The 11,156-nt window shown below is 34.9% G+C and overlaps 1 protein-coding gene across 1 annotated transcript in view; it reads right to left on the reverse strand.

Moving 5' to 3' along the window:
- Positions 1 to 5,287: 5,287 nt before the first annotated feature.
- Positions 5,288 to 11,156, reverse strand: part of LOC108977501 (kunitz/BPTI-like toxin) — a 7,053-nt gene continuing 1,184 nt past the window's right edge. The window contains exon 2 of the mRNA XM_018947208.1: positions 5,288 to 5,664. Within this exon, the coding sequence (XP_018802753.1) occupies positions 5,480 to 5,664 (185 nt within the window). The 3' untranslated portion in view covers positions 5,288 to 5,479. The remainder of the gene's footprint in view (positions 5,665 to 11,156) is intronic.

Raw genomic sequence — 11,156 nt, forward strand, 5'->3', positions numbered from 1 at the left:
CTATCCATCTTTTCTGCCTGTCGCACTTAGCAAATTCTAAGATTATTTCATTTGTAGCTGAATTCACAAAGGGATTAAACTACTTTTGCATACTTGTCAGGCCCTTTGATTTATTTTAGGAAGCTTCAATTAAGTATTTTAAAATTATGAATGAAATCTTTCTATTTTATGCTCATAATAATAAACAATAAAGCGAGTTTTTATTATTAATATTTGTTTTTGTTCTCTAATCCCGAAATATTCATTGTCAAAAAAGTCTTGCGGTATTTTCGCTAGTTGGCGCTGAGAGCGCGTAGTTCTAGTTTTATTCGTCGCATCGGCTCATGCTATACCTTTTTAGAAAGCTTATTTCACGAGCTTGATTGGTTGCCGTTTCCTTTAAGTCGTTCGTGAGTTATAGCGTCGCAAACATGGAGCAAAATAAAGAGAAAATCCGGCAGATTTTACAGTACTGCTACGATAAAGGCAAAAATGCATCTCAAGCCGCCAATAAAATTTGTGCAGTTTATGGACCCGTTACAGTTTCCCTTTCCACGGCACAACGATGATTTCAACGTTTTCGTTCTGGTGTAGAGGTGGTCGAAGATGCGCCACGCTGAATTGGTCGAAAGGGACCGGCATAGTAGCAGCCGTAGCATTGGTCAAGAACTGGGCATAAGTCATCAAAAAAAAATTTTATGAACAATTGAAAATTCAATAAAAATACCGCAAGACTTTTTTGACAACCTAATATAAAAGAATAAAAGACAACTTTCGTACTACATACTGCTTTGGATATAACTGTCGAAATCATTGGCCATGTACTGGATAGTAGTCATCAAACTAGTAGCTTCTGTACTCGGTTTGACTTTTCAAAAGCTAACTTTTAAATATATTTAAAAAAATATTGAAGATTTATTTGTTAGTCAAAAAATTATATTTTGCTCTAGCTTGCGGCCAGTTAGTCACCATTTATTATGACTACCACCACAGCGTGACCTGAACTTTACCTTTTGCTGAATTGGTATCGCAGTTATTGCACTTCCTTAAAATGAAAATTAATACTCTTTGAGCAAATTTAATGCGAACTGACATGTGTCCATCTCAAAAAGCACTTCTACATGAATATAAAAAAATGTTGTGCCAATTTGGAATTTTTCTTTATTGATTCAGTTTGCACGCGTAACTTATAGGGTCAACTTCAGATGGTGCTGGAAGATTTTTGGTAAATTTTTAAATAATATAGCCATGTAACAGGTCATTGGAAAAGTCTCATAGTAAAACACATTTTTATGGCAAAAATTGTTTTGTTTTATATAACATAGTTCTCTCAACTTCCATAACGTTTTTATTCCATGCGGATCCCAAAGTACAGACGACATAACCTTGCCATCTGATTGTTGCGCTTTTCCAGCCAGTTCACCAGCGACCACTAAGATGACTGTCGATTAGACTTCGGAGTGAAATGCTGGAACCATGTTTCACCCGTTGTCACATATCTATGCAAAAACTCAGGTTTACCTCTTACACTGCTCCGGATCACCAGGTCATCGTTTTTTGGTCAAAAATGTGCTCGCGCAGTACCAACTTTTCACAAAACTTTCGCATTTATAAATATTCGTGAATGATGTACGATGTACAAGTTTAGTTGATATTTTCAGAGTGCCTACTATCTGAAACAACTTCACTTAATAGTCATCCAAAACTATTTTGTGGACTTTTTTGACGTTTTTGTCGGTAGTAACCGCTTTCTTGCGTCCACTATTTGCTCATTTCACCTAAATTTAGCAAACCAATTCGGGATGGTTGGTTTTCCTATGCAAGTGTTCGCGAACTCGTCATAAAGACATGGTCAAATATATATTTTTCTTTCAAAACGCAATATTGTATCAACAAGCGAAATAATTTTTCCCTGTTGTTCACAATAACAAAAGTTGTTGCAGTCAAAAATCATATGGATTTTATCTATGTATCAGGCAGCGAACTTTCCAATTGACTTTGTTTTACCTTGGAAATAACTCCGGGATGTGCAACCATTATTAGTATTCATTCAGCAACTATAGCGATTCGGGGAAGGGTGATTTCACATTATACAGAATTTCTCAATTATCTCAGTGATTCTGGGAATATCTGCCTAGTGTGCTGCCAAATTATGTGAAATTGTGTATGGCACATGCGCTCATATACTAATTGCTTGTGATTATATATATATATATATATATGTGCATAACATTTTAAAATATTTCATGTTAATCCATTACTTTGTAATCAAATACGGGGTATTACAGGGCAACCGCTGAGGCACGTGTGTCACGCACTTAGCTTGCATATACAATTTCAAATTTTACATACATACAAGTTCGCACTCATGTACGTATGTATGTACGGTATGTTTTACTTAGCGGTACTTTCACGATACATATGTACGTTCAAAAGTATTTGTAGTTTGCTGTTTGTTTTTGAGTCAATTCGTTGGCGCGTAAATAATTAGAATGTGCGTGGGAGCCTCGGTCTCTGACTTTACCAAATGACTTTCACACAGAAAATATTATTTGTCGATGTACTGAGGCTTAAATGATCATCACGCTTGGTTGATGACTTGCAGATTTTGATTTTGGCATTTTCGATATTTTCTATGACTCATTACTTATTAATATGTATAGTTGGTTTAAAGGTGTCGGCAATAATCAAATAGAGCATTCTAATTGGACTAGGTACGACGAGAACATTAGCTCAAGATTCATAAATCAGTTCCTTAGAGAAAAGCTTGGGTATTATAAAGGTTTAAAGTTCTGTTTTTTCCGAAAATTAAAATGTGGCTAGTAAAGATAGAACATTGCTGTGATTATAACTTATTTTTGCTCTTGTAGAGACGTGGTTTTTCTGTAGGGAAAGGTGGGCTGGTTGGTTTAAGGAGGTATGCTGAGAGGTCGCATTGCAGTCAGAATGGGATAAGTTGACAACTTCAACCTTTTTTTTGCCACTGTTGACAGTTTGACCCTAAGGGCAGAAGTATGGAGTCGGAAAAGATGCCTATGTTATGGCTACGCTATGAATGTTATTAAGAGACTATCGAATTTTGACCCTGCTGACAACTGGGAAGGCTATTGTGCGGAATGTAATTGGAGAGGTATTCTTAGGAGCACGCAGGATTCACAAGAGTTCAGAATAAATCCCGTAGTTGTCCAAAGTGCTGTATTCTCTGTATAACTCTGTGAATCGTTTATTGAGATGGCAGTAAAAGAAAAACTTGTTCGAAAGCTTTTCATGTTTTTCTATATTCGAGCCGTTCTTGTAATTATCAGTACTTTCTTCAGACGTTTTCGGTAATATACTTGTATTTATACTGAAATTAACTTCGACTGACATTGACTTGCATTGACTTTTCCGTTTTGCTTCAACATAGTTTTTTGTTTTTTACCTGAAGGTTTTGACTTAAAAGCCGACTCCAATATTCGAAAATTCACGTTCATATGCTCAATATAGACGGTCTAATGTGCGTATTATTCGCAACACCATCACCCATCTTGAGACCCAGGCTCAGGTTATTATTGGCTAATTTTCTAACAAATAGACCACGTCCAGCACGCAGTGAGGAAAATATAGCAGCCGTAGCTGAGAGTGTATACGTGGAAAGTGGATTCGGCGCCTTTTGCAGCAACTCGGACCGACGTATGTTACGACTTTGCGCATTTTGCGTAGAGATCTTAACTTGAAAGCGTAGAAAATACAGCTTGGGCAAGAACTGAAGCCGAAGAGTAACCTCAAGAGGTTCAAGAGCTGTCATTTCACTCAGGAAAACAACTGTTTGGTGTGGTTTACGGGCCGTTGGAATATCGGTACATATTTCTTCAAAAATTATGTCCGTCTGAACGTAACCGTCAATTGCGATCGTTATCGCGCCATGATATCGGACTATTTGATGCCTTAAGTTGAAGCTCGTGATTCCGGCAACATTTGGTTTCAACAAGACGGCGCCACTTCCCACACATCGCATCAGTCAATAGATTTATGGAGACAATACTTCGGTGAGCAGATAGTTTCTTGTTTTGGGCCGGTCAATTGGACAGAAAGAACATGTGATATCACACCGTTCGACTTTTATCTGCCGGGATGTGTAAAGTCTATGCGGACAAGAGAATGCTCCTTTAAGTTTGAAGTTTGTGTGCTTTTTCTTTAGAAAGTAGGCAATCTCTAAATTGATCGCCCTGTATAATCAATAACACAGAAAAGCCAGAACTGCCAACATATTGCTATTTTTACTTGACTGTGATGGATTCCAACCGGATTTCGTCAGTATTCTTTATGATTTTGACAACGAACGATGTAAATGAAACCCATACGAAGCAGAAATATGTCAAATTTTCGAAGTAATAAGTGATAAATATGTATCAGACAAAAATATCAATTAGTAATTAATATTATCAATTGAACGCGTTGACGTCAAAGGTATGTCGCCAAAACACCTGGAGCTCATGCCAGCAATTTGTCGCCCTACCCTCACCCTTTCAAATAGCACAAAGGCACCTCAACATTTTCTGCATCCTCCCACAAATCCGTTCATCCAGCTGCGTTCCTTGTGCTTAACACAAATCATTACCGTTATTTGATACCGCACACTGATAGCGTGTGTCAATATTCTTCCCCAAAGTGACAGTAAAGAACCGAAAGTGTCAACCGCATCGAGATTTCGCACATTAAAGCTGCGTCATCCGCAGCAAGCAAGCAAGGACGGAGACGCGGATGGAGACAGCAGAAAGCTTTGGTGTATAAATAGCGCGAAAGTGACAGATCACTGTGACAAGTTTAAAATGTTTGCAACACACATGCTGACACATACATTGATTACCTACTTTTAGGTGATACTGGGGCAAAGTTTTGGGTAGTCGGTAGGAAAAGTGTCGCCGATCGATTGGCGGGTGAAAAATGATAGACAGCAAAGTATAAAAATGTAGTTCGCATTTAGCGGCAGGTGCTTCGAGGGCGCTAAGGTGGGTCAAGGCGAAGCGAGTGGTGATTTTAGATGGTTGTCACTAATGAGCGGTCACATGTGGTTGGTGTACACGGTTTTTAATTTTTTTTAGTTAATTGTTTTTTTTTTTGTGATTTAAATTGTGCGCTTTAAACATTCAACATTCTAGCTTAGTAACAACAAAAATAGCAGCCATCAATTTTGTTCCAACAACAAAACAGTAGCAATAAACCACTAAATGTTCACACTACATTTATTTTGAAAATATAGGTATTTTTTCACGATTACATACACACACTAAGTATTCATTACAATACAATTACATAACTACATATTTATAAAATCTTAAATGGTAGTATATTATATATTGATTAAACGCTATATTACGAGTATAAATGTTAAATAAGTTCCGAGGCTCTGCGGCACTGCGGTCCTCTTTCAGTATCTCATTTTTCTACGCCTCACACACTAGAGAAAGCGGCAAAGGCTACCTTGCCCTTTTTAAACACCTTCGTTTTAAGGCACAACTTATCCCAGGCAGCGTCGTTCGCAGGCCTCCTTCGTGCAGAAGCGGTTCCGATTGCCGTAGCAGCCCTTGTAATTGAATTTTTTGCAAGCGCCTTTGTCGAAGAACCAGCGCGTCTGTGTGAAGGTGTGTTGATTCTTATTGCAGAAATAGCCCTCATTCTGACCCATATAACAGTTTACTTGATCTGCGAAGAAGAGTGGAGAATAAAGTTCATTAAAAATTACCAATTAAAATGTTTATTTTGCAAACGCAATTAATTCCTTATTTGGTATTATTTCTCGAGGTGTGTGTGTATGGGTGTGCGCACTTTAGCTTTTGATGATTGGATACAGTGGCCGCCCTCTTTGGAATTATCGTGTAATTGTTTGATTTATGTACGACGGTAGCGCTGATTCTGATAATTTTTGATTTTGAGTGGACTTCCAAGAAATGCAGTGATTTATTTACATTCGATTTTTTTTATTTACATACAGTTTGAATTTAATTTGGGAGAAGGAAGAAAATGGAGAATGGAGAAAAAACGGGAGAAAGGAGGGTAGCAATTAAGATGTTTATTAAAAGAAGACAAATTGATTTCCTAGAAGTTAAATATTGTTTGGAAGGAATTATGATGAGTTTTAAGAGTTTGGAATTATAAAAAACGGCTATCAGAAATTTGTGGGTTGGGTTTCATTGCGAATCAGCAAAATGCAGAATTACCAAGAAAACTGAAATACTCATTTATTCATTTATATTTCTTCTTGCTTAACTTCTTTTTGCGTTTTAACAATATTAAGCACAAATAAAAGTCATTCTATTTCATCCATTGAACAAAATACTGATTTATAACGTGTTATAACTAAAAATTTGCATTAACTTTTAATGTCGGCTATTTTGTTGTTTTTATTTTTCAAATGGTAATATTATGCAATTTGCGAACTGATTGTATCATCTATTTGGTGTGTAATTTGTAACAGCTTACAAATTCAATTAGTACTTAAAATAGCTTCTAAGCCGACACCTTCGCAACCACATGGCAAATTTTTATAAAAAACATGAAACCGCCGGACCAAAGTTTACGTGTGTGCTAATGTATTTATGTTACAATTTTTTTTTTTTTCAAAATTCGCGTTTTTTTGTATTTATCGCGTAAATGACGAAAGCTACAAAAAAATGTAGGTGACAAATTTGTAGAAAATTTTATTAGCTACAAATAAGGATCAGAGAAAAAACTTGCTATCACTTCTCGAGATATTCGACTTTATAAGTAAGCCTGTATGGAATTATCATAGATTTTTTAGCTCATTGTGGCGGAAGGCGTCTCCAGAAGAAATATATCATCGACTTCTGAAAGATAGCCGACGCCAGGAAAAACAGTGTTGTCCTAGGTAGAAAGCAGATACGTCAAGTGAAATCGCAATGTCCCTGGATGTACAAAAATTTGAGTAGAACGCCATTAAATTAGGATGCCGAAACTGCTTTTCACCCAGCGGTGGACAAATGCCAGCCCACGATATTTTATACACAAAAGCCTCCCTAGAAGAAGTACAAATTAATTATCAAAAAAAAAAAAAAATGTGTCCAAAGTTATGTTCTAGAAAGCAGTTTTTCTTAGGAGTATTTCTGAACCATTCTTCAAACCAAATGGGCTGACAATAAATCATGCAACGTATGTACATCAATCAAAGTTTGTACAAAATTTTGCTGCTTTTCATATATAAATACCATGAACACGATGAAATATCCAGTTTTAACAGGACATGGTCTCTTCTAGTTATGTAAATTCGATATTGGAGTTCTTATTCAACAAAAGCGAGCTCCAAACTCACCTCAGCGACCGACCTCAAGAGGGCCGGACTAAACCGTAAATTGTTCGGGATGCAATGGTGACTCATGGGTTACTTACGAATATACTTGCACAGAAATAAATACTTTCATTGATATCTTAAACCGTCTTTGTTTTACTTAAAAATAAACTTTTGTAGCGCTCTTTTACATTAATAAATTCAACTAGTTTTTGATTGCACATCTTTCCATGATGGAATGGCAATATGTAATGAAGAAAAATGTTAGAAAAAGTGAGAAAAATCATTGCGACGGTTGCTGTCCTTATCGGTCCCTATTGAAAAACACGTTACCTAATATACGAATTTCCATTTTTTTTCGGTCTGTAGCATGTCTTTGCAGAATAAAAGGAACGTACAATATAGAATATACTACGAAATTCAACAACGAAATGAATGCTTCTCGTTATTCGAGCAGACTTTCTATTATTTTTATTTTCAAAGTACCAGAAAACATTCCAAAATTAGTTTCGAGGAATGGTGTCGAGTTGACAGTTTTTGGCCGGATCGAATACCGGGTTCGTTCCGGTTACTGTCGTGGAAACGAAGACTTTCTGTCGATTTTGAAATTAATTCTCTTTCTTTAATACAAATATTTAGCCAAATGTTGTTATAAAACTAAATCTACGATCTATAATATACAGAAGTTAATTAAAAAAAAAAAATTTTGATTGCAAACCATTTGCAATTTAATTATTTGAAGAAACCGAAAATAATTAAATTCGTGATATTTATTGTATATTCTCATGCATTCTTATTTCATATAAGTTTTTTGAAAGAGTTTCAAATTAGTATACTGGATATTGCACAAATACGAGCAGGGTTGCACTAAATATTTTAGATTAATTTTGTTAATAACTTTTATTTATTTAGTTGGCTTTATGTTCTTATTTTTATTTTTATTTCATTCATAGACTGGCAGCAATGAAAAATAAATATTGTGGCCCATGGAAAATAAACGATAAAAATTTGTATTTATAAAGCTGTGAAAATATATGCAGGCGCGTAAAAGTTCCTTTTATCGAACTCGCCAAAAACACTTTACAGTTCAAATATTTATGGCACAGTCAATAAAAATATGTGTAATCGGTCACAAACTAACCACAAAGCAGCAACTATAGTTTACTTAAATTTCTTTTATTTAATTATTGCAAAATTTTCACGAAAAAACAAAATACTACATATTCAAATTTACAGTTCAGTTCTTTGATATGTCCACACATGTGAGCCATAAAAATAAATATTAAAATATATAAGTTAATAAAATATATATATATGTAATATATTAAAGGTATTAAAATGAAATAAAAAATTTTGAAAATAATTTTCAAATATTCCAAATTACATAACAAATTTTACACGCTTGTACCAAAACTGTTTTGGAACCACACATGCGGCTTTTACATTTTGCTTTTATTATTTTCTTCCTTTGAACTGAATGCACAATTTCACTCATTTGAGGCAAAAAAAAAAAAAAAAAAATTCCATCATTTTCTAATTGTGTACATACTTGACACAGTTTCTGACAGTTTTCAATAAATGTGCAAATTTTCGAACTTTTCCATCGAATGGGTGCTGAGTAAATGCACGCGGAAAAAACAAACAAACAAATCTAAATACAAAAAAAAGAAAAAAACACAAAGCAAATAATGTATATATAAATAAGTATAAAAAAGAAATTTTTAAAATTATGAAAAACTGCCAAAGATGCATTTAAGCAATAAGACAAAACCGCACAGATATTAGTGGATATTCTAAAATATCCCATAAAGATATGTGAGTAGTGCGTGTTTAGACGGCAGTGCTTAGCTTGTGAGAGATCAATGCGCTTAGTGAGCATCGAAATTAACCTGAAATCGCACTAGTTACGGAAGTGGAGTTTCCTGATTAGATTAGCGACATTGACGGATGCTTGAATTAAACAATTATTATTATTTTTTTTCAGTTGAAAAAAGTACTACTTAGGAATAAATAGTTATAGTAAAAATATTTTTCAGCGTTTTTGAAACTATCTTTTCTATGAAGTATATGGTATATATTTTTGCAATAAAGGGAAATCTGAAATTTTCTCTCTCGTCTCTTGTCTCTGAGCAGTAAATCATAGTCTGTGAGAACACTATACGCAAATATCTGGTGAGATCTGTTATGATGTGGCCAATATATGACAAGAAAAGACTTATTAAATAGATACAGCTTATTAAATAGATACTGCTACCAAAACAGGATATTGGCCATTTAGAGAACATCTTCCGAGGCTGCGAACTAGTAGGGAATAAGGAAACAATTTTCCACTTTCTCTGTGAATGCCAGGCCTTTTAGCAGATCCGATACAAAACACTTGCAATCCATCGAGCACCAAACCTTAACTGGATGTCTATAAAAAACATATCGGACATTATTAGCTTCTCCGAAACCAAAAATGGTTTGAACGAGAAGGTGAAAAGTGATAGAAATTTTAAACAAGTCTACGACGCGTACATCAACATGGCACAGCTAGTGCTAATTGAGCCCGAAATACAAAAGGGCCTTTCGTGGCAAAATTAATATACCTTGTGTAGGGTATAAAAATGACAATCCTGATTGCTTTTATGCTGTAAACCCCTTTACAAATCAAAGAGTTTCCATGCAAGAACTTGATTTTTATCGGTCAGTTTGTATGTTAGCTATATGCTTTAGAGGTTCGTTCGAAACATTCTATTCGGAGACTGTAGCGATGTCGTGGGGGAAAAAAAAATCCATGCCAAATTCCTGGCTGACAACTGGTCAAATAAAAAACATTTAAATACCTTCAGCAGTAATATAATTAAAAAGCGTGACAGATTTTTGTTTTCGTGAGATTTGATAGCCGCGATGAAATTCAAAATTTGTTGTTAAGTTCTGTAATATACAGCGCTAGAGTCTTAAAATTGATTCCACCTCGGATTTTTAGTGTAGTCGCAATGAAATTAGTGTTTGGTCTGGTTTTTAAAAATTGGATAAATTATTTAAATGATTAATATGAAAAGTCGCTTATTAACATAAAAAAAGATTCGTGTTTAAGATATTATATTGAAAGCCAGAGTCAGTTAGTCCGTTCCATTTACTGGCATTAAAAAACTCGTAAAGAGAATATCAAAAGAAAATGTTTGCTTGCTTTTGAATAACTAACATTGGTTGGTTGACATGGGGGCGCATGAGCTTGAGGTCTGGCCGCACATAGGTCATCATTAGGCGTAGTGTATTCAAAAATCGACCTTCAATTAATATATGTACATGTGTTTAAAATACAATTGCTGTTTCCTACTAAAGAACTGGTCTCCTATATATGGGCTAATTATAGTAACCATAAGTTAATTAAATTTCCATCTCCATTGTATATAATATATTTCCTGCACTCCTCAGTGGCCTTAAGCTTGTACCAAAAAATCGGGCCAAGGAAGTCGATAGAGACTTAGGCATTTACTCGATCAGTACCTATTTATACACTTGCGAACGTATAGGTCAACATCCAGTTTGCCCAGATTTTCAATTCCACATTAGTTGCTCCTTTTTTCCTACTGGTGTGATGCGCTATTGTAATCGGTATTAACTTTATTCAATGTTAAAAACCTCAGTCATTGGATCAATAGTTTTTCGAAGGTTTCTTTTCTAAGATTACTGAAGTTATTAAATAGCCTTTTCACAAAGGAGTTAGTTGATCAATTAATCGCCTTTCGCTCCAATAAATCGCAAATTTAGATAAATTTTATTTTAATTAATTAATTCTTAATCGAAACTCAAATGCAATTTCGCGGGTTGTTGTCCAGGCTGCAAAATTTGGTGGTGTGCATTGATAAACTACCAATCAACTGATGAATTTTAATTTGAAAAAAAA

The sequence above is a fragment of the Bactrocera latifrons genome, unplaced genomic scaffold (genome assembly GCF_001853355.1).
Source record: "Bactrocera latifrons isolate USDA-ARS-PBARC rearing strain unplaced genomic scaffold, ASM185335v1 scaffold_90, whole genome shotgun sequence".
In the NCBI taxonomy this organism is placed as follows: Eukaryota; Metazoa; Arthropoda; class Insecta; order Diptera; family Tephritidae; genus Bactrocera; species Bactrocera latifrons.